Consider the following 24280-nt stretch of genomic DNA (forward strand, 5'->3'; position numbering starts at 1 on the left):
CTTGGTCAGCGCAATCTGTCAATAATGTGTACAGAAAATGACAATTCAATACACATGAAAAAAACAGCAAAAATTCTATATACAGTGCATTGTGAAAGTATTTGGCCCCCTTGAACTTTTCTACCTTTTGCCACATTTCTGGCTTCAAACATAAAGATATAAAATTCTAATTTTTTGGGGAAGAATCAACAACAAGTGGGACACAATCGTGAAGTGGAAGGAAATTTATTGGATATTTTAAACTTAAATAGTAGTAAAACGGAGGAATAACAAAATAATACATAACGTTCTCAGAACAAATGAATACAATGGTAATAATAATATTGGAGTAGCACAGTAAGTATAAATGGAAACACATGAAAAAACACATGAGAAGTACTAGGTACGTCTCCAGGAAAAAAAATTTCACTTGATATGTAGTAGTGTAATCTGGCCACTAGATGGGGCACTAACAAAATTCCAAGGCAGACCCTGTGAGAGATCTGAAAGATAGTGGGGAAGTCATGTAATACATGAAAGGCTGAACGAAAAGGAAGTGAGGAGTGAAATACAAAAGAAGTAAGATGGAGGAAAGTCAAAACAGAGATATAAAAAATGAGAATGAAGTGACCTATAATATTGGCATATTATTGACAGATTGCCTTGACAAAGGCCTCAATGGGCCGAAATGTTGGGATTTTTGTCTGTGTTTCACTGGTTGCAGTTTAATGAAATATCACTTGATCACATCAAAAAATCCATATTAGAGGGTATAATCAGACTAATGAAAAAAGACCCTATAATTAAAAATTAATCTTAAATTAGTAACGTTAAAATTAGTTCCTCTTAACACAGACAAGACCACAACTAAAGTGCAGTGCATATAGTGAACCAGTGCGAGGACCACCAAGATATTCATCTAAGGCGGTGGAAGGATGCACTTATCCAGCATACCTTCCTTACTATGGAGGTGGATACCCTAAGGACAATACAAATATGTCATCTGGACTCTAGGCTGCTCATTTATATCCCTGGTCAGGCAGACAGAAATCAATAATCACTGTATCACTACATACAGATAGGATTGCAGGATCCGCATAAGGAGTGTTCCTAGAACATATTACACAATGTGGTCTAGTTACAAAAAGATAACCAGAATTATAATTATATATATATATCTATTGACATGCAGCAATATTATTGTAACCTCATTGATATCACCACATCATAGTCGCCTGTTCAGACACCATTATAGACACTTTTTTTTTTGCGTTTTAAATTTTATGCCATTTGCTGTGCTTTTTTTATGTTTTATTTTTTTTGTAAAAAAATTAGCCACTTGGAAAAAATCCCTTGTTTTTGTGCCGCCATATTCTGAGAGCCACACGTTTCACAGTTTTCCATCTGTGGAGCTGCCTGATGACTTATTTTTTGTATGACAACCTGTAGTTTATACTAGCATCTAACAAAGTTGTACTAGAGCTTTTTTGTGGGATAACCTGTAATTTCTGGATAGGTACCATTTCTTAATAGACATGCCTTTTTTGATCAATTTTTAATTCATGTTTTGTTAGGAAGAATAAACAATCAACAATAAATCTAAAATTGTTTTTCAATTCTATTTTTCATGGAGTTCACTGTGCAATATACCGTAACTGACATGCTAACTTTACTCTGTGTGGCAATACAATTACTGTGATTGACTAGCCCAGGGGATGGGAATGACTCGGTACCCGGGCCTTTGCCTTAGGGATGTCGCGGTGGTCGGCTCCCGGGCCTGTACCCTGGGGTTTCTCTTTAAAAGGCGTTGATAGTTATTTATTTTAAAAGTTCATGACGCCACCTGTGGTTTCTGGTGAGAATCACCAGCGCTGCGCAGTCCACTGAGGCCGATGATAAGGCAGCTTGATGGTATAGCTCCCCACAAGTGGAGCTAGGCCTCAGGGCAGTGTATGAAGGGGGGTGCAGGACAAGCGAGACCCAGCCGGGTCAGAGCAAGAACAGAGACAGACACGATAGTCACTTCAGTACCTTTTACTGATGGAAATTCAGGCACTTCCCGGAGAACTGTAGGGTGAAGGGTGTATGTCAGGATCCTCCCCAATGAGCAGGTGTAGGGCCTCCTGTTACTTGCCTCTGTGTAGTAAGTTTCTGACCTGCCTGGAGCTAGGCCTAACTTTGTCTCTGTCCTGCGCTGGCTGACCTTGTAGTAGGGCCTTTTCTTGGAGTACACGCTCCTCAGCTTGCGGGGCCTATGTGTCTCCTGGCTCTGTTACGTATCAGCACTTTAGCGATCCTGGGACTTGTAGTTCTCCAGGGATTCCGGTTGTGCCTTACTGGGTCATAGAGACCCCGGTAAGCTTCGGACCCGGTGTCCGGTAAATTCTTCGGGGTGAGCTAGTTAATCTCCTCTGCCCCCTATGTACTAACTCTCTACTCGCCTTTGGCCTACGCGGGCCCTCACTAGGCTACTCACACTAACGGCAGCTTGCCGCGCTTCACCAATCTTATGGTGCCGGCACACCTAAAGCTCACTATTCTGAGCTACAACTGAGTCTAGAATGTGCTCCACTGCAGGCTGACCTCTCTCAGGCTTCTCTACTGCAGGAACTCTCTCAACAGGTTTGGCTCTCTGTCAACTCTAGTCTAGACTAAGCTAACTGCTGCCTGGCTCCACCTTCCTTATTTATCTATCCCTAAGGGGGCTCCCTCTGGTGGTCTGAGGTGGAAGGTGGAGATGTGTGAATGGTTATGGGGGCCTCTTGTGGAGGAATCCATCAATGCACTCTTCCAGGATCTGTGATACCAAGCGCAGTTGGGCGTCACATGATAGCTGATGTATATTGTTTTACCACTTTTGCACAGGAAAATCCCTTTTTTTAATCTTCTATTTGTTGTAATATTCTGAGACCCATAACCTTTTCCTTTTTGCTGAATACAGAGCTGTATGAGGACTTGTTTTTTTGCATAACAAGCTGTAGCTTTAATTGGTAACACATTGGGATACATACGATTTTTTTTTTAATTTTAATTATTTGTGGGGCAAGATGAACAGAAACAGTAGTTTTGGAATCATTTTCTCCATTTTTTTTAAAGCATTCAAAGTTGACAATACACGATAAGATAGTTCTATAGTATGGGTCGTTCCAAATATTGATATACCAAATATGTGTTGTTGTTGCGGGGTGTTTTTTTGGTTTGTTTTGTTTTTACAATGAAACAGTTATACAGTGGGTACGGAAAGTATTCAGACCCCTTTCAATTTTTCACTCTTTGTTTCATTGCAGCCATTTGGTAAATTCTAAAAAGTTCATTTTTTTTCTCATTAAAGTACACTCTGCACCCCATCTTGACTGAAAAAAAACAGAAATGTAGAAATTTATTAAAAAAGAGAAACTGAAATATTACATTGTCATAAGTATTCAGACCCTTTGCTCAGACACTCATATTTAAGTCACATGCTGTCCATTTCCTTCATTGGAGTCCAGCTGTGTTTAATTAAACTGATAGGACTTGATTTGGAAAGGCACACACCTGTCTATATAAGACCTCACACCACACAGTGCATGTCAGACCAAATGAGAGCCATGAGCTCAAAGGAACTGCCCAAGGAGCTCAGAGACAGAATTGTGGCAAGGCACAGATCTGGCCAAGGTTACAAAAGAATTTCTGCATTACTCAAGGTTCCTAAGAGCACAGTGGCCTCCATAATCCTCAGTGCAAGACATATGAAAGCCCGCATAGAGTTTGCTCAAAAACACATGAAGTACTTGATCGCTCCCTGCAGTGTATAGCGCTGAGCTGCTGGGACATGAGTTCATCAGCTGATGATCAGCTGACAAGCTCCAGTGACCTCACTTACAGCACCTGTGCTGCGTGAGAATTTTCTCATGCACCACTGATGCAGTAAGTGAGGTCAACGGAGCTCTCAGCTGATCATCAGCTGATTGAACTCCAGTGACCTCACTCCTGGCAGCTCAGCGCTATACACTAACAGAAGTGATTACACTCCTGTCAGTGTATACAGTGCTGACCTCTACAGCAGTCACATCAGTGATGGCTGGTATGACTGCTCTAGAAGTGACACAGATCTTCGTGGGACACTCTGGAATATGTCATCACATCAGACAGGTAAGGGATATGGTTGTTGTTTGTTTTTGTTTTTTTTACAGGTGACAATGGCTTCAGCGGATTAGGCGTTAGGCGAGTATACAGTGTTTTTTATTTTAAAATAAATTATTAAAACCATGTGGACTTTTATTTAGAATAAAATACTTTATTCTTGCCATGTCTTTATTTCCAAACCTTTATTACGGGGTTAGTAATGGGGTCGTCTTATAGAAGCCCTCCATTACTAACCTGGGATTCATGCCAGCTGCCAAAACAAGGCTGACAAGAAACCCAATCCTATTACCCCACTTGCCACCGCACCAGGGTAAGTGGGAAGAGCCAAGGCTAAGGCTAAGTGCCAGATTTGGTGCATCTTATGGAGACTAGCGACTCCGCAAGAGAAATTGATATGCTGCGGTCCTGAAAGACACGCCACATGTCAGTGTCCGCGGGTGATCCGCAGCCTCAGAAATGTCTTCTAGAAATACCATCCACTATGCTGTAACATCTGGCTGCTGTGGGTTTGACGCTGCATAAATATGCAGCATTTCCTGATCGCTGGGGAAATATCCAAACTCACCCACAGCATGCAAATTTCTGTAGCGGTGTCATGTTATTGGATCTGCAATAACCCAGATCCAAACAGGAAAGAAAAAAATAGGTAAAGGCAGTTGAAATGAGTGGGGAATATGTATAATGGAATCACAGCTATTCATAAAGTGTGGACCTCTGGATAGCAATGGTATTATTCTTATGAGAGAGTAATGGCATGAGAAATATGGTAACACACTGCCTTTACCTATTTTTCTCTTTCCTATTTGGATCTGGGTTATTGCAGATCCAATAACATGACACCGGTGTGGCGACAGACATATTTTTGTATGTTACTTCTGGGCTCGCGATCATGTGACTTGATCACATGACCGAAAGTGAGTCACGCAGATCCTCTGATGTAGCTTTACATCAAATTTATGCAGAAATAAAGACAATTCTGAAAGGTTCACAAACTTTCAAGCACCACTGTATATATATTGAAGCACGCAGCTACGTTCATGTTGCTTTGTGCTAGAGAGGCTGGAGCCATGATGATCAGATGATTGCTGAGAGAAATATGGAGAAAGCAAGGTTTATGTTTATCAGCTGAAGTTGATAAATATGCAGAGTTTTGTACTTTGCCAGTCCACTATGTAACAAAAAAATGTAAAATGAATTTAACTTACGAATATTTTCTGTGTTTTCTCTTACAATGTCCGTTTTTAGGAGATTATCAGCTAACACAAAGGCTCCTTCTTCAACTGTGTCAAGAAGCATTGTGGCTGCTCGCACTTGTTCCTTTTCTGTTAGGTCTTGCCATGCCTCCTTAGCTTGTGGTTGTAGAAGATTGTTAACAGTCTCAACCATTGCCTATAAAACAAAACAAAAATCAGGATCTGATGTTCATATGGTTTTTGTAAGTACTTTTTTCCAACTCTCATTGCCCTATAGTTATGTGAGACAATACAAAATCAGCCCATACAGCCTAACAAGATCCTATTCTGTCCTGATGAGGAGCACTATAACTGAAACAGCACTTTCTACAGATGGGTGTCTGAGATATGAATGAAAATTTCTATAATGTTTAAAACCTCTTAAAAGGTCAGACACTGACATGGTTGCAACCTATGAGTAACACGGAGAAATATATATTTTTTTAAATCGCCATAATAAAGTGAATGCAAGGATTTTAAGATGTTTATAGAAAAGCTACCATTTTCTTTTCTGAATTATGAACTAAACTTGGAAGTTAACATTTACAACTGGCACATTACTAAACAAATATGACTAAAAATATGATTAAACTTCTCTCCTAAAATGTACATTTCCTCTGATACCCATACATATACAACGGGTGAAATAAGTAGTGAACACATCACCAATTTTCTATGTAAATATATTTCTAAAGGTGTTATTGACATGAAATTCTCACCAGATATCGGTAACAACCCATCCAATACACACAGACAAAGAAATCAAACCATAGATGTCCATAAATTAGGTTATGTGTAATAATGAGAAATGACACAGGGAAAAAAGTATTCAACACATAAAGAAAGACAGGTGTAAAAAGCCATGGAAAGTCATGACAATAGCTGAAATCTATCAGTAATTAGAAAGCAATTCTGCCACTTAGTGAAAAATAATATCACCTGATTCAACTGATGGCCTATAAAAAGGTATCTCATTACCAAGGTGCCACACAAGAAAAATCTCATGATGGGTAAAACCAGGTAGCTGTCTCAAGACATTCACAACCTTATTGTTACAAAATATAGTGATGACATTGGTTACAGAAGAATTTCTAAACTACTGAAAGTTCCAGAGAGCACTGTTGGGGCCATAATACGGAAGTGGAAAGAACATAATTTTACCATAAACCAGCCGCAACCAGGTTTCACACAGAGGTGTGAAAAGAATTATCAGAAGAGTTGTCCAAGAGCCAAGGATCACCTGTAGTGAGCTACAGAAAAACCTGGAATCAGCAGGTATAATTGTTTCAAAGAAAACTATAAGTAAAGCACTCAGTCTCCATGGCCTGTATGGATTCTCACCATGCAAGACTCTATTGCTGAACAGTAAGCATGTTCAAGTGCCTTTACTGTTTGTTAAACAACATTTAGACAAGCCTGTGAAATACTGAGAGAAAATAATCTGGTCAGATGAGAGCAAAATTGAACTCTTTGGATGTCCTAATACACACCATGTTTGGAGGCCAAAGGGCACTGCATATCACCCCAAAAACACTATACCTATAGAGAAGTTTGGAAGTGAGAACATCATGGCGTGGGGCTATTTTTCAACATACAGCACTGGAAAACTTCATATCATTGAAGGAAGAATGGACAAGTGTACTGAGACATTCTTGATAAAAATATGCTGCCATCTACCAGGATGATGAAGATGAAATGAGGGTGGACACATCACCAAGCCAATAATCCCAAAGACACAGCCAAGGAAACTCTCAATTGCTTTTAGAAAAAGAAAATAAAGCGGCTAGAATTGCCCAGCCAATCACCTGACCTGAATCCAATAGAAAGTTTATGAAAGGAACTAAAGCTCAGAGTTCATAGAAAGAGCCCATGGAACCTTCAGGATTTGAAGAGTGTTTGTGTGAAAGAATGGTCCAAAACCACACCTGAGCAATGCATGGGACTAGTTTCTCCATACAGGAGGAGTCTTGAAGCTGTCATCACCAACAAAGGCTTTTGTATGAAGTATTAAATAAATTTCATTGAGCATGTTCAATTCTGTTTCCTTGTGTCATTTGTTATTATTACACATAACTTAATTTATGGACATCTATAGTTTGATTTCTTTGCCTTTGTGGATCTGATGGGCTGTTACCGACATCTGCTGAGAATTTCATGTCAATAGCACCTTTAAAAAAACATCTACTTAGAAAATTGGTGAAATGTTAAAATGTTCAGTACTTATTTGACCTGCTGTATATATATATATATATATATATATATATATATATATATATATATGTGTGTATATATGTACACTGCTCAAAAAAATAAAGGGAACACTTATACAACAGAATAATATAACTCCAAGTAAATCAAACTTCTGTGAGATCAAACTGTCCACTTAGGAAGAAACACTGATTGACAATCAATTTCACATGCTGTTGTGCAAATGGAGTGGACAATAGATGGAAATTATTGGCAATTATCAAGACACACTCAATAAAGGAGTAGTTCTGCAGGTGGGGACCACAGACCACATCTCAGTACCAATGCTTTCTGGCTGATGTTTTGGTCACTTTTGAATGTTGGTTGTGCTTTCAGATTCGTGATAGCATGAGACGGACTCTACAACCCACAGAAGTTGCTCAGGTAGTGCAGCTCATCCAGGATGGCACATCAATGTGAGCTGTGGCAAGAAGGTTTGCTGTGTCAGTGTAGTGTCCAGAGGCTGGAGGCGCTACCAGGAGACAGGCCAGTACACCAGGAGACGTGGAGGGGGCCGTATTAGGGCAACAACCCAGCAGCAGGACCGCTACATCCGCCTTTGTTCAAGGAGGAACAGGAGGAGCACTGCCAGAGCCCTGCAAAATGACCTCCAGCAGGCCACAAATGTGCATGTGTCTGCACAAACGGTTAGAAACTGACTCCATGAGGGTGGTATGAGGGTCCGATGTCCACAGATGGGGGTTGTGCTCACAGCCCAACACCGTGCAGGACGCTTGGCATTTGCCACAGAACACCAGGATTGGCAAAGTCGCCACTGCCAACCTGTGCTCTTCACAGATGAAAGCAGATTCACACTGAGCACATGTGACAGACGTGACAGAGTCTGGAGACGCCGTGGAGAGCGATCTGCTGCCTGCAACATCCTTCAGCATGACCGGTTTGGCAGTGGGTCAGTAATAGTGTGGGGTGGCATTTCTTTGGAGGGTCGCACAGCCCTCCATGTGCTCACCAGAGGTAGCCTGACTGCCATTAGGTATCGAGATGAGATCCTCAGACCCCTTGTGAGACCATATGCTTGTGCGGTTGGCCCTGGGTTCCTCCTAATGCAGGACAATGCCAGACCTCATGTGGCTGGAGTGTGTCAGCAGTTCCTGCAAGATGAAGGCATTGAAGCTATGGACTGGCCCGCTCGTTCCTCAGACCTGAATCCGATTGAGCACATCTGGGACATCATATTTTGCTCCATCCACCAACGTCATGTTGCACCACAGACTGTCCAGGAGTTGGCGGATGCTTTAGTCCAGGTCTGGGAGGAGATCCCACAGGAGACCATCCGCAACCTCATTAGGAGCATGCACAGGCGTTGTAGGGAGGTCATATAGACACGTGGAGGCCACACACAATACTGAGCCTCATTTTGACTTGTTTTAAGGACATTACATCAAAGTTGGATCAGCCTGTGGTGTGTTTTTCCACTTTAATTTTCTCCAAATCCAGGCCTCCATTGGTTAATAAATTTGATTTCCTTTGATGATTTTTGTGTGATTTTGTTGTCAGCACATTCAACTTTGTACAGAACAAAGTATTCAATGAGAATATTTCATTCATTCAGATCTAGGATGTGTTATTTGAGTGTTCCCTTTATTTTTTTGAGCAGTGTATATTGTAAGGTGGCTGTCGGACGCATAGTGGATGGTAGATATGTATCACAGAGGTGGATGTCCTCTGTGATGCAAACCTGGAGTAATGCTCTTGTACACATAGTACGAAGAGGAGTTAATCGGCCAAGACAGGGCCGTGTTAGAACCCTCCTGTTAGTTTTTTTTCTATTTTGTGGTCACGTGACCTGCTGCCTATTTATTCCAGCTCCGCCCTTCTGGCTTTGCTGGACTTCAGTGTTACTTTGACTCTTAATCTAGCCAGGTGCTTTGTACCTATCTCTATAGTTTGCTTGGTCCTTGGACCTCTATGTATTTTGTCTGTTTGTCTTTTTGCTCTGCTACAACTTCTGCTAGTAGGTGTCCAATTTTGTCCCAGTCCTTAGTACTTTTAGGGACCCCTCCCTTATATCTATAGGTCTGCGTTCAGACTAGCTGAGGACGAAGGTGGGTCTGTTCACAAGGAACAGGTTGCCCGCTGCATCGTAGGGAATCAGCTTAGTCCTATTGTAGGGACAGTTTTCCTATCTTTCCTTAGTTCTTGTAGCAGATCATAACAGTAAGTCCAGCCCAAAATCAAAGGAAAAAGGAAAACTCCTGAGGAACGAGATCCGGAGATCAGCATGGTGTCTGTTCAGGAATTGGCTCAACGCCTACAGGGATTGTCTCTTGAGGTGGCCGAGCTCCAGCAGCACGTGAGTAGCTGTCCTGGAGCGCATTTTGTTGAACCGAAGGTAGGACTGCCTGATTTTTTTTATGGTAAACAACAAGATTTTTTTTCCTTTAAAAATGCTTGTTTATTATATTTTCGTTTGAGACCCAGGTCCTCTGGGAATGCATCACAGCGCATTGGGTTTATCATGTCACTTTTGCACAAGGAACCACAGGGATGGGCCTTTTCTCTCCAACCTAATGATCCATGTTTAGATCAGTGGAAGATTTTTTTTCTGCTATGGGGTTGTTGTATGACGATCCTGATCGAGTCTCTTCTGCTGAGACACAACTGAGACGTTTAAATCAGGGGTCAGGTGATGTTGAAAATTATTGTACACACTTCAGATGGTGGTCTTCTGAAGTGAGATGGAATGATTCGGCGTTAAAATGTTTGTTTCTTGATGGTCTAAGTGAAAGGGTTAAGGATCTGCTGATTGCTTTCCCTGCACGTGGAAACTTGCAAGAAGCCATGCAATTAGCTATACGGGTGGACAGGAGACTGCGTGCCAGGGTTAATGAGGAGAAAACTCCTGCTATGGCAGCTCCTAGTCATCAGAGGGTCTGCTCGGACGACGGAGAACCGATGGAGATTGGGGCGATGCCACTCTGCTCTGAGGAAAAAGACCGCAGGTTTTCCAAGGGATTGTGTTTGTACTGTGGTAAATCTGACCATTTTGTTAAGAACTGTGAGCTTCTGTTAAACAAAGAAAAAAAAAAGGTCAGTTACGCCCGTATTGCTTGTTTAAACACTAAGGGAATATTTCTTTCAGGGAGTACCTCATTGAAGGAGTTGATTGCATTTCAGGTATTTGTGGATTGTAGTTGTACACTGAATGTGATTGATAAGGGATTTTTGGAAAAACTTAAATTGGAACCTAAACCTTTGTCATCTCCTATTTCTGTGGTTGCTGTTGATAACACTCCTTTGAAATGTGTTACTCACAAGGTTTTTGAATTTCCCCTCACTATTAATGGTATTCACCAAGAGAATTTGGATTTAGTGATATTAAATAATTTACCTTCTCCAGTAGTGTTAGGTTTGCCTTGGTTAAAACTGCACAATCCTTTACTGGACTGGTCTACTAATGAGATTAAGTAATGGAGTCCTAAGTGCTATGATAAATGTTGTAACGTTCGCATTGCTGCTGTGGAAAGAGGGGAATTACCTGTACCTATTCAGGATTTTTGGAAGGTTTTTTCAGAGGAGGAGTCGCAAATTCTACCTCCTCATAGGGACTATGATTGCGCCATTGAGTTTGTTCCTGGAGCTACTCTTCCCAAGAGTCGCTTATTTAATCTTACTATCCCTGAAAGAAAAGCCTTGGAGGAATCATAAAGACGAGCTTGGCTGCTGGTCACATTAGACCTTCTAAGTCACCTGTGGCTGTTGGATTTTTTTTTGTAAAAAAAAAAGACAGCGGTTTACGTCCTTGTCTGGACTTTCGCGAAATTAATAAAATTACCGTACGCAATTCCTACCCATTGCCGTTAATTCCTGACTTGTTTAACCAGTTAGTGGGGGCCAAGTGGTTCTCTAAAATTGATCTCCGGGGGGCATACAATTTGTTGCGAATGAAGGAGGGTGATGAATGGAAGACTGCTTTTAACACTTCGGTGGGTCATTTTGAGAATCTGGTTATGCCTTTTGGTCTTACCAATGCACCAGCGTTTTTTCAGAACCTTATTAATGTCATCCTGAGACCTTTGATTGGTAAGAATGTGGTGGTGTATTTGGATGACATTTTGATTTATTCACCAGATCTGGAGTCTCATTGGCAGAGCGTACGTGAGGTATTGCAGTTATTAAGTGACAATTCACTTTTTGCTAAGCTGGAGAAATGCGAGTTCGCTGTGCAGAGAATTAGTTTTTTGGGCTACATTGTCTCCACCGAGGGCTTTGAGATGGACCCGGTGAAGGTTCAGGCTGTGAAGGAATGGCCTAGGCCTATTGGTTTAAAATCTATACAGAGATTTTTGGGTTTCGCCAAATATTACAGAAAATTCATTAAGAATTTTTCTATAATTGTTAAGCCGCTGACCGATCTCACCAGGAAAGGTGCGAATACGGTCCAGTGGACTACTGAGGCCATGGAAGCTTTTGTGTATCTCAAGGAGAGGTTCAGTTCTGCCCCCATCCTTATGCAGCCTGATGAGACCAAGCCTTTTTTGGTCGAGATTGATGCTTCTTCGGTGGGGGTCGGTGCAGTTTTCTCTCAGGAGAACAAGGATGGGGTTCATCCCTGTGCTTTTTATCGAAAAAATTTTCTGAAACCGAACTTAATTACGATGTTGGTAATCGGGAATTGCTGGCTATCAAACTCGCATTTCAACATTGGCTTCATTTCTTGGAAGGAGCTAAATTTCCCATTCAGGTTTTCACTGATCATAAGAATCTGATCTATCTAGATGCTGCCAAGCGCTTGAATGCCCGTCAGGCTAGGTGGGCACTTTTTTTTTTGCGGTTTAATTTTTCCGTTACTTACATCCCGGGTACCAAGAATGTTAAAGCTGATGCGTTGTCTCGCAGCTTTTCTCCCATGGTTGGTACCGAGGAGGAGGAGAGCATTTTACAGGAAGGAGTTGTAATAGCAGCATTGGACTCCGTTTTGGAAGATGGGATTCTGAAAGCCCAGGAGGATGCCCCATCTAACACTCCCCATGGGAGATTGTTTGTACCTAGAACCTTTAGGAGAGAGTTGTTTGTGGAGTATCATGAGTCTCGGTTGGCAGGTCATCCTGGAATTTCTGAGACCAAGAGACTTGTGGGTCGCAGTTTTTGGTGGCCTGGATGGCAGAAGGAGGTCATTAAGTGGGTGCGTCAATGTACTGTGTGTGCTAGATCAAAGGCTTCACATGCTCCTGCTGCGGGGTTGCTTTGCCCTCTGGAGTTTCCTAGTGCACCTTGGACGCATCTTGCAATGGATTTTATTACTGACCTTCCTGTGTCCGAGGGTTTCACTGTCATCTGGGTGGTCGTGGACCGTTTTAGCAAGATGTGTCACTTGGTTCCTTTCATTAAACTACCCTGCGCTAAGACACTCGCTAAGGCTTTTGTCAAGGAAATGGCGTTCCCACCGACATTGTTTCTGATAAGGGACCTCAGTTTGTGGCTCGTTTTTGGTGTGCCTTTTGTCCATTTGTCATTTTCATCTGGGTATCATCCTGAGTCTAATGGACAGACAGAAAGAAAGAACCAGGATGTTGAGCAGTTTTTGCGTTGTTTTGTGGCAGACAATCAAGAGGGGTGGTCTGAGTTTCTGCCACTTGCTGAATTTGCTCTTAACAACCATACATCCTCTTCTGCTGAGTGTTCTCCGTTTTTTTGTTGTACTGGGAGACATCCGTAGTTTGGTTCGTTCTCCTAATGGGTGTCGGCTGTGCCGGAGGAGGAGAATTTTCCCGGTGATTTGGAGAGAGTTTGGACTGATGTACGTTGTAACCTTCAAGAGGCTAACAAAAAGTCTAAGAAGTATTTTAACAGGAAACGTCAAGAGGTTTTGTTTACGGTTGGTGACATGGTTTGGTTGTCCTCAAAGAATCTGCGGTTGAGGATTCCTTCTAAGAAATTGGGTCCGAAGTTTGTGGGACCATTTAAGGTACTTCAGGTGGTTAACCAGTCTGCTGTTAGGTTGGAGGTTCCCTCCTCCTGGAAGATTAATCCGGTGTTTCATGTTTCCTTGTTGAAAAAAGCTGATGTATCGGATAGGGATGCCACTGTCACAGTTCCTCCAGTGGTGGAAGACGGTGAATATGAAATTTCTCGTATCCTGAATTCCAGAAAGCATAGAGGGAGATTGCAGTATCTCGTCGCTTGGAAAGGTTTCGGTCCTGAGGATAACTCCTGGGTAAGGGCAGATGATGTCTCTGCTCCTAGACTTATCATAGCGTTCCACAGGAGGTTTCCTGATAGGCCTGGGCCTGGAGGATCCGGAGGATCCTCATAGAAGAGGGGGTACTGTTAGAACCCTCCTGTTAGTTTTTTTTCTATTTTGTGGTCACGTGACCTGCTGCCTATTTATTCCAGCTCCGCCCTTCTGGCTTTGCTGGACTTCAGTGTTACTTTGACTCTTAATCTAGCCAGGTGCTTTGTACCTATCTCTATAGTTTGCTTGGTCCTTGGACCTCTATGTATTTTTGTCTGTTTGTCTTTTTGCTCCGCTACAACTTCTGCTAGGAGGTGTCCAATTTTGTCCCAGTCCTTAGTACTTTTAGGGACCCCTCCCTTATATCTATAGGTCTGCGTTCAGACTAGCTGAGGACGAAGGCAGGTCTGTTCACAAGGAACAGGTTGCCCGCTGCATCGTAGGGAATCAGCTTAGTCCTATTGTAGGGACAGTTTTCCTATCTTTCCTTAGTTCTTGTAGCAGATCATAACAGGCCAGGTTTGATGTGAGCATCTGAAGAATAGGAGAGACAGCTGCTCATCATATCTCTGGTGTGGTTCGGATGCTCAAAAGGGGGTGGGGCGTCAAGTCTAAAGGGGTGGCGGAGGTCATGCGAAAGGTGCCAGTTAGCCACTCCCACCTCTCACTTTCGACATCCCCTCATGCCGTTTGAGTAAATTTCCACGGACCTGGTCGGCCCCTTGTTAATTCTGCTCATGGGCATGAATATATATTGGTTGTCCTCAACTATGCTGCGCAGTTCCCCTGAGGAACTCCTCCGTGAAACGTATAGCCCGTGAGTTGGTCCACTTCTTTGCTCGGACAGGACTACTGAGGGAGATCCTGACCGACCAAGCAACACCCTTTTTGAGTAAGGCGATGAGGGAACTGTGTAAGGCCTTGCAAATTACACAACTGAAGATGTCAGTTTACCATCCCCAGACAGACGGCCTTGTGGAAAAGTTCAACAAAACCTTAAAGAGTATGCTTAATAAGGTCATAGAAAAGGACAGCCGTGACTGGGACTGTCTCCTCTCATATCTATTATTCTCTATCCGGGACGTTCCACAAACTTCTACGGGAGTCTCTCAGTTTGAGCTCTTGTATGGTAGACATTCACTAGGTCTCCTTGATATAGCAAAGAAAACCTGGGTACGTCGCCCAGATGCAGGAGAAGGTTGCCAAGGTAATGCCTATTGTAAAGAAACATCTCCTCCAGGCACAAGAGGCTCAATCCCGATTCATCAGGTGGATGTCCTCTGTGATGTAAACCTGAAGTAATGCTCTTGTACACATAGTACGAAGAGGAGTTAATTGGCCAAGACAAGGCCGGGTTTGATGTGAGCATCTGAAGAATAGGAGAGACAGCTGCTCATCATATCTCTGGTGTGGTTCGGATGCTCAAAAGGGGGTGGGGCATCAAGTCTAAAGGGGTGGCGGAGGTCATGCGGAAGGTGCCAGTTAGCCACTCGCACCTCTCACTTCCGATATCCCCTCATGCCGTTTGAGTAAATTTCCACGGACCTGGTCGGCCCCTTGTTAATTCTGCTCATGGGCATGAATATATATTGGTTGTCCTCGACTATGCTGCGCAGTTCCCCTGAGGAACTCCTCCGTGAAACGCATAGCCCGTGAGTTGGTCCACTTCTTTGCTTGGACAGGACTACTGAGGGAGATCCTGACCGACCAAGCAACACCCTTTTTGAGTAAGGCGATGAGGGAACTGTGTAAGGCCTTGCAAATTACACAACTGAAGACATCAGTTTACCATCCCCAGACAGACGGCCTTGTGGAAAAGTTCAACAAAACCATAAAGCGTATGCTTCATAAGGTCATAGAAAAGGACAGCCGTGACTGGGACTGTCTCCTCTCATATCTATTATTCTCTATCCGGGAGGTTCCACAAACTTCTACGGGAGTCTCTCAGTCAGAGCTCTTGTATGGTAGACATCCACGAGGTCTCCTTGATATAGCAAAGAAAACCTGGGTACCTCACCCAGATGCAGGAGAAGGTTGCCAAGGTAATGCCTATTGTAAAGAAACATCTCCTCCAGGCACAAGAGGCTCAATCCCGATTCTACAACCGGTCAGCCAGGGTGACGCAGTTCAGCCACGAGGACCGAGCCCTCAAACTAATTTCTACTGTAGAGAGTAAGTTTTTGGCCAAATGGCAAGGCCCCTATGAGGTGGTAGAGAAGCTGGGTGAAGTGAACTACAAGGCTTATCAACCGGGAAGACGAAAACCATACCAGGTCTACCACATCAATATTATCAAGGCATGTAAAGACAGGGACCCTGTTGAAACTTCATGTTTGCTGGTTAAGCCAGAAGGGAACATTGAAGCTGTCACAGAGGCCGAGATGCTGTCAAAGGCCCAAAACACAGCAATGTCGGGAATTGCTGCAGCATAACCGGGACCTGTTTTCAGATTTGTCAGTTTGTACAGATGTCATAGAACACGAGGTTCTAATGAAACCCCATGTACGGGTGAACTTAAAGCCTTACCAAATTCCCGAGGCCCGATGAGATCTGATCTCGAAGGAAGTGAAGCGTATGCTGAATCTCTGAGTCACTGAGGAATCTAAGAGGGTGTGGTCTAGCTCGATTGTCCTTGTTCCAAAACCCGATTGTGAATGCGGATTGTCCAATGTTTATCAGAAGCTGAACGAAGTCTCCAAGTTCAACACATATCCGATGCTGCGTGTCAGTGAGCTGATCGAGAGACTTGAGTCGGCAAGTTATGTAACCACCTTGTATCTAACAAAGGGTTATAGGCCAATCCCCATGTCACAAGAAGCCAAGGAGAAGATGACTTTCTCTATGCACGATGGGTGCTTCCAATACGTCTAGATGTCGTTCAGACTGCAGGGAGCTCCAGCCACCTTCCGGAGAGCCATGGACCGGATCCTCACACCCCATAAGGATTACGATGCGGCCTACGTGGACAATATTGTAAGGTTCAGCGCAGATTGGGGAAGTAATCTGGGATGTTTGATGCTCTCAAGAAGGCAGAGTTCTCTATAAATAAAAAAAAATGTGCCATGGGGAAAGAGAAGGCCACATACCTTGGATATGTAGTTGGTAGAGACTAAATCAAACCCCAGATCAATATAGTGGATGCAATCCAGAACTGGTCGAAACCACTCTAAAAAAGCAAATTAGGGCCTTTCCGACCTTCTTAAGGGGACAAAATCAGTTATGACCAAATAGACGTGGGAGGCAGAAACGGCCTTTCAAGAACTGAAAATAGCTCTGTGTAAGCAGCCGGTCCTGATAGCCCCCAACTTTAAGAAAGAAATTGTACTCCAGACGACACCTCAAAAGTCGGATTAGCAGCGGTCCCTTCACAGGAGTTACATGGAGAGGAGCACTCTGTTCTCTACCTGAGTAGGAAACTGTCGGCATGTGAGAAAAATTATTCTATTGTAGAAAAGGAATGCTTGGCCATAAAGTGGGTGTTGGACACATTGTGATACTATTTGTTAGGGCAAAAATTTAAATTAGTGTCAGACCATGCCCCACCCAGGTGGATGAGGAAGAAAAAGGGGAAAAATCTTCGGGTCACCCGCTGGCTTCTAGCCCTGCAGGATTTCCGCTTCCATGTGGAACATAGAGCTGGGAAGTTACATGGTAATGCTGATGCTCTCTTGAGAATCCCATGACTAGTGGTACAAGGTGCCAAGCCCCATGGCTTTATGCAGAGGGGGGAGGAATGTAAGGACACATAGTAGATGGGAGATATGCATCACAGAGGTGTATGTCCTCTGTGATGTATACCTTGAGTAATGCTCTAGTACAAATAGTACTAACAGGGGTTAATCGGTCATGACAGGGCTGGGTTTAATGTGAGAATCTGAAGAGTGGGCGGGACAGCTGCTCACCATATCTCCACCCTGGGGTGTGGTTCACATTGTAAATTGGGACCTGTTTTTTCTCACAGGTGTTCTGTGTGTGGAGGTGTGCAGACCTCCAGGATTGTGTGCCTTTGCTAAAGGCCTGGGAAGCTGGACATATTTTCAGTTGTTTCACACTTTTTTGTTAAGTATATAATTCCACATGTGTTAATTCATAGTTTTGATGCCTTCAGTGTGAATGTACAATTTTCATAGTCATGAAAATACAGAAAAATCTTTAAATGAGAAGGTGTGTGAAACAACTGAAAATATGTCTTATATTCTAGGTAGTGTTGAGCCACCCCCGTAGTGTTCGGGTTCGGTTCGTCGAACACCGGGATGTTCGAGGAACTGTTCGTCGAACACCTTAGAACACCGTCGAACACCGTTAAAACCAATGGCAGGCAAACAAAAACAAATAGAAACACATAGAAAACACCTTCAAAGGTGTCCAAAAGCTGACAAACTGCTCAGAAGACACTCTCTTTAAAAAAGCCGGCCGGCAATTCAGCAGCGGCATACACCGGTACCCGACAATTTAGACAAGAAGGAATAGAGCATCACACATAGATTAGATAGATAGAAACATGTCAGTCACATATATAAGAAGTACAGTGACAGTGTTGGTTACTGTACTTGTCATTTAGTGTTAAAGGATTTATTTAAAAAAATATTAGTGTTTTCATGCACCGTCTCTTTAAAAAAGCCGGCCGGCAATTCAGCATCGGTACCCGACAATTTATAACAGAAAGAATAGAGCATCACACATAGATTAGATAGATAGAAACATGTCAGTCACATTTATAAGAAGTACAGTGATAGTGTTGATTACTGTACTTGTTATTTAGTGTTAAAATAAAGGATTTATTTAAAAAAAAAATTGGTGTGGGGTTCCCCGTAATTTTAGTCTCTAGCGGAGGTTAAGCAAACGGCTGGGGCAGATGTTTGAAGCCTGGGAAGGGGGTAATACCCACGGTGCTTCCCAGGCTACTAATATCAGCCCCCAGCTGAATACCCAGCCTTTACTAGCTATTAAAATGGGGGACCCCCAAAAAAATGACGTGGGGTCCCCCCTATTTTAATAGCTAGCAAAGGCTAGGCAGACAGCTGGGGCTGATATTAATAGCCCAGGAAGGGTGCCATGAATATTGGCCCCCTCCCGGGCTAGAAACACCAGCTGTCAGCCGCCCCAGAAATGGCGCATCCATAGGATGCGCCAATTCTGGCACTTAGCCTCGCTCTTCCCACTGCCCTGTAGCGGTGGCAGTGAGGTAATAGGGTTGGGGTTGATGTCAGCTTATAATGCCAGCTGACATCAAGCCCAGGATAGTAAAGGAGAGGCGTCTATAAGACACCCCCATTACTAACCCCATAGTCAAAGTTACAAAAAAACACAAACACCCAGAATAAAGTCCTTTAATTGAAATAAAGACACAATTCTTTATTGTTCTAAATTAAACCATACTTACCATCACGCCCATTCCAGCTGAAGCCAACGATCTCCTGCAATAAAAGGAAAATAATAAAGCAACATCATCCTTACCTTTCCATGGTTCCCACGACAGCTTCAGCTCTGCTACATTCACATGACAGGCTGGACCTCAGCAGAACGCTGCCATCCAGCTTGCCATGCGGCAGACACTGAGAAGCACAGGCATGCTTGCGCTCCTCAGTGTCTGGCTGTGACGGCATCCAGATGAGCCGAGTTCATGTCCAATGAACTCAGCTCACCTCATGCATGTCACTGACAGCGTGGGAAAATTCTCCTGCGCATGCGGTGAGTGCAGGAGAATTTTCCCACGCTGTCAGTGACGTGCATGAGGTGAGCTCATGTCCAATGAACTCGGCTCACCTCATACACGTCACTGACAGCGTGGGAAAATTCTCAGCGCTCAACGCTTGAGCAGGAGAATTCTCCCACGCTGGGATGGCATTGAGATGACAGGCTGGATCACAGCTGAGCGCTGCCATCCAGCAAGCCATCCTTCAGAGACACTGCAGAGCGCAAGCATGCCTGCGCTCTGCAGTGTCTATGAATGATGGCATGCTGGATGGCAGCGCTCAGCTGTGATCCAGCCTGTCATCTCGATGCCATCCCAGCGTGGGATGAGCTCACCTCATGAGCTCACCTCATGCACGTTACTGACAGCGTGGGAAAATTCTCCTGCACTCACCGCATGCGCAGGAGAATTTTCCCACGCTGTCAGTGACGTGCATGAGGTGAGCTGAGTTCATTGAACATGAACTTGGCTCATCTGGATGCCGTCACAGCCAGACACTGAGGAGCGCAAGCTTGCCTGCGCTTCTCAGTCTCTGTGGCATGGCAAGCTGGATGGCAGTGTTCTGCTGCGGTCCAGCCTGTCATGTGAATGTAGCAGAGCTGAAGCTGTCGTGGGAACCATGGAAAGGTAAGAATGATGTTGCTTTATTATTTTTCTTTTATTGCAGGAGATCTTTGGCTTCAGCTGGAATGGGCGTGATGGTAAGTATGGTTTAATTTAGAACAATAAAGAATTGTGTCTTTATTTCAATTAAAGGACTTTATTCTGGGTGTTTGTGTTTTTTTGTAACTTTGACTATGGGGTTAGTAATGGGGGTGTCTTATAGACGCCTCTCCATTACTAACCTGGGCTTGATGTCAGCTGGCATTATAAGCTGACATCAACCCCAACCCTATTACCCCACTGCCACCGCTACAGGGCAGTGGGAAGAGCGAGGATAAGTGCCAGAATTGGCGCATCCTATGGATGCGCCATTTCTGGGGTGGCTGACGGCTGGTGTTTCTAGCCCGGGAGGGGGCCAATATTCATGGCACCCTTCCTGGGCTATTAATATCAGCCCCCATCTGTCTGCCTAGCCTTTGCTAGCTATTAAAATAGGGGGGACCCCACGTCATTTTTTTGGGGGTCCCCCATTTTAATAGCTAGTAAAGGCTAGGTATTCAGCTGGGGGCTGATATTAGTAGTCTGAGAAGCTCCGTGGGTATTACCCCCTTCCCAGGCTTCAAACATCTGCCCCAGCCATCTGCTTAACCTCCGCTAGAGACTAAAATTACGGGGAACCCCACACCAATTTTTTTTTAAATAAATCCTTTATTTTAACACTAAATGACAAGTACAGTAATCAACACTATCACTGTACTTCTTATATATGTGACTGACATGTTTCTATCTATCTAATCTATGTTTGATGCTCTATTCTTTCTGCTATAAATTGTCGGGTACAGATACTGAATTGCCGGCCGGCTTTTTTAAAGAGACGGTGCATGAAAACACTATTATTTTTTTTAATAAATCCTTTACACTAAATGACAAGTACAGTAACCAACACTGTCACTGTACTTCTTATACATGTGACTGACATGTTTCTATCTATCTAATCTATGTGTGATACTCTATTATTTCGGTTCTAAATTGTCGGTACCAGTGTATGCCGTTGCTGAATTGCCAGCTTTTCATGTTTCACTGTGAGCACTATTCCCATCGATTTGGGCAACCACTGTAATGCCACAACCACCATGGCTGTGGCATTACAGTGAGTGGCAGACAATCCCTGCATGATTGGTGCTCTAAATAGCGCCAGACATGCAGGACACGCTTTTGGTGCACGAACAGTTATCGAACATAACCTCGAACAGCCGAATTTTTTGCAAATAGTTCGCGTTCGTCGAACGACTCGAACACCACCCAAAACAGCTCGAATTTGAGATTGGCGAACAGTTCTAGTCGAACACCGCTCATCTCTAATTCTAGGTTCTTCAAAGTAGCCACCTTTTGCTTTGATGACTGCTTTGCACACTCTTGGCATTCTCTTGATGAGCTTCAAGAGGTAGTCACCGGAAATGGTCTTCCAACAATCTTGAAGGAGTTCCCAGAGATGCTTAGCACTTGTTGGCCCTTTTGCCTTCACTCTGCGGTCCAGCTCACCCCAAACCATCTCGATTGGGTTCAAGTCTGGTGACTGTGGAGGCCAGGTCATCTGGCATAGCACCCCATCGCCTTGCTCAAATAGCCCTTACACAGCCTGGAAGTGTGTTTGGGGTCATTGTCCTGTTGAAAAATAAATGATGGTCCAACTAAACGCAAACCGGATGGAATAGCATGCCGCTGCAAGATGCTGTGGTAGCCATGCTGGTTCAGTATGCCTTCAATTTTGAATAAATCCCCAACAGTGTCACCAGCAAAGCACCCCCACACCATCACACCTCGTCCTCCATGCTTCACGGTGGGAACCAGGCATGTAGAGTCCATCCGTTCACCTTTTCTGCGTCGCACAAAGACACGGTGGTTGGAACCAAAGATCTCAAATTTGGACTCATCAGACCAAAGCACAGATTTCCACTGGTCTAATGTCCATTCCTTGTGTTCTTTAGCCCAAACAAGTCTCTTCTGCTTGTTGCCTGTCCTTAGCAGTGGTTTCCTAACAGCTATTTTACCATGAAGGCCTGCTGCACAAAGTCTCCTCTTAACAGTTGTTGTAGAGATGTGTCTGCTGCTAGAACTCTGTGTGGCATTGACCTGGTCTCTAATCTGAGCTGCTGTTAACCTGCGTTTTCTGAGGCTGGTGACTCGGATAAACTTATCCTCAGAAGCAGAAGTGACTCTTGGTCTTCCTTTCCTGGGGCGGTCCTCATGTGAGCCAGTTTCTTTGTAGCGCTTGATGGTTTTTGCAACTGCACTTGGGGATACTTTCAAAGTTTTCCCAATTTTTCGGACTGACTGACCTTCATTTCTTAAAGTATTGATGGCCACTCGTTTTTCTTTACTTAGCTGCTTTTTTCTTGCCATAATACAAATTCTAACAGTCTATTCAGTAGGACTATCAGCTGTGTATCCACCAGACTTCTGCACAACACAACTGATGGTCCCAACCCCATTTATAAGGCAAGAAATCCCACTTATTAAACCTGACAGGGCACACCTGTGAAGTGAAAACCATTTCCGGTGACTACCTCTTGAAGCTCATCAAGAGAATGCCAAGAGTGTGCAAAGCAGTCATCAAAGCAAAAGGTGGCTACTTTGAAGAACCTAGAATATAAGACATATTTTCAGTTGTTTCACACTTTTTTGTTAAGTATATAATTCCACATGTGTTAATTCATAGTTTTGATGCCTTCAGTGTGAATGTACAATTTTCATAGTCATGAAAATACAGAAAAATCTCTAAATGAGAAGGTGTGTCCAAACTTTTGGTCTGTACTGTATATTTTTTACATTTTAAAAATCACAAAAAGGAAAATGGACAGAAGCAAAAGTTTTGCCACCCTTGGAGATTTGTGTGCTCAGGTAACTTTGACCAAGGTTTCAGACCTTAATTAGCCTGTTAGGGTTATGGCTTGTTCATTATCATCGTTAGGAAAGGCCAGCTGATAAAAATTTCTCAGCTTTATAAAAACCCAGCCTCCTCTAACCTTGTGGCAGAAATTGTAGCCATGGGTTCTTCTAAGCAGCTGTCTAGCACTCTGAAAATAAAAATGGTGGGGGCCCACAAAGCAGGAGAAGGCTATAAGAAGATAGCAAAACATTTTCAAGTTGCCTTTTCCTCAGTTCGAAATGTAATTAAGAAATGGCCATTAACAGGAACAGTGGAGGTCAAGATAAGGTCTGGAAGACCATGCAAAATTTCAGTGAGAACTGCTCGCTGAATTGAGTGATTTCATAATTTTTTCCCTCTGCTTGGTCTGAAAAAAATTACCCTTACTGAGTTCCACATTTTTAATCTTGATTTCTTTTAGTGTTTCTTAAAGCCCTAAAGTTGCCATTTGAAATGACTTTAGTTTTGTGCCATGTCTGTGATCTGCTTTTTTTCAGCAACATTAAACAACTGAATGAACATCCTCCGAGCCCGGTGATTTCGTAATTTTTGCCAGGGGTTGTATACTTAAAAGGTGCTGTCTTCTGTCTCCTGTCCTGCTCTACCATCCTGTGACCGTAACTTCTAACTGACCGGAATTGCTCTAAATGTACGTATATGAGAGCCTCATTCTGGATTGCATAGACTTAGTTTTGAGAAATTACAGCAGAAGACGCCTGGAGCAGAAGAAGATGGCGACTGGTAAGTATATTTTGGCAAAAATTTAAAGAGAGGCTCATAGCAGTAGAGGGGCAAATAGGAAATATTCAGATTCAAATCCCAACATATCTAAAAATATTAAAACGTTTGCCCCACACTTTCCTACTCTGAAGAATAAAATGGATGATCTTGAACTCCAATGGAATAATAATAATAATCATTTTTATTCATATAGCGCCAACATATTCCACAGTGCTTTACAATTAAGTAGGGACATGTACAGACAATATAAACAATACAATGTATCACATTTCAACAGTTACAGGAGGATTGAGGGCCCTGCTCGCAAGCTTAAAATATACAGCTTGTTCGAGTGGTGGGCAATAATTCAGATTATTTCTTTGAGAATAGGATCCTAAACACTTGGACAAGAGGCACTAATGCACCTACTTACTATAGCGAGAGCGCGCCAAGTGCTTACCAAGCCTCTGCCACGAGGGCACCGTATCACTCCGTATTGATAAAATTACTCCACTTCAAAGATAAAGACAGAGTTTTATGTCTTGCTAGAAACA

General features: G+C 43.3%; 1 protein-coding gene across 13 annotated transcripts in view; it reads right to left on the bottom strand.

Moving 5' to 3' along the window:
• Positions 1-24280, bottom strand: part of ADGRL3 (adhesion G protein-coupled receptor L3) — a 1088292-nt gene that overhangs the window by 451233 nt on the left and 612779 nt on the right. For all 13 annotated transcript variants that reach the window (XM_073686326.1, XM_073686314.1, XM_073686318.1 and 10 more), the window contains one exon: positions 5310-5493. In XM_073686326.1, the coding sequence (XP_073542427.1) occupies positions 5310-5493 (184 nt within the window). The remainder of the gene's footprint in view (positions 1-5309; positions 5494-24280) is intronic.

Source organism: Phyllobates terribilis, unplaced genomic scaffold (genome assembly GCF_046119375.1).
Source record: "Phyllobates terribilis strain yellow unplaced genomic scaffold, ASM4611937v1 Scaffold_1__5_contigs__length_1240528914, whole genome shotgun sequence".
Classification (NCBI taxonomy): Eukaryota; Metazoa; Chordata; class Amphibia; order Anura; family Dendrobatidae; genus Phyllobates; species Phyllobates terribilis.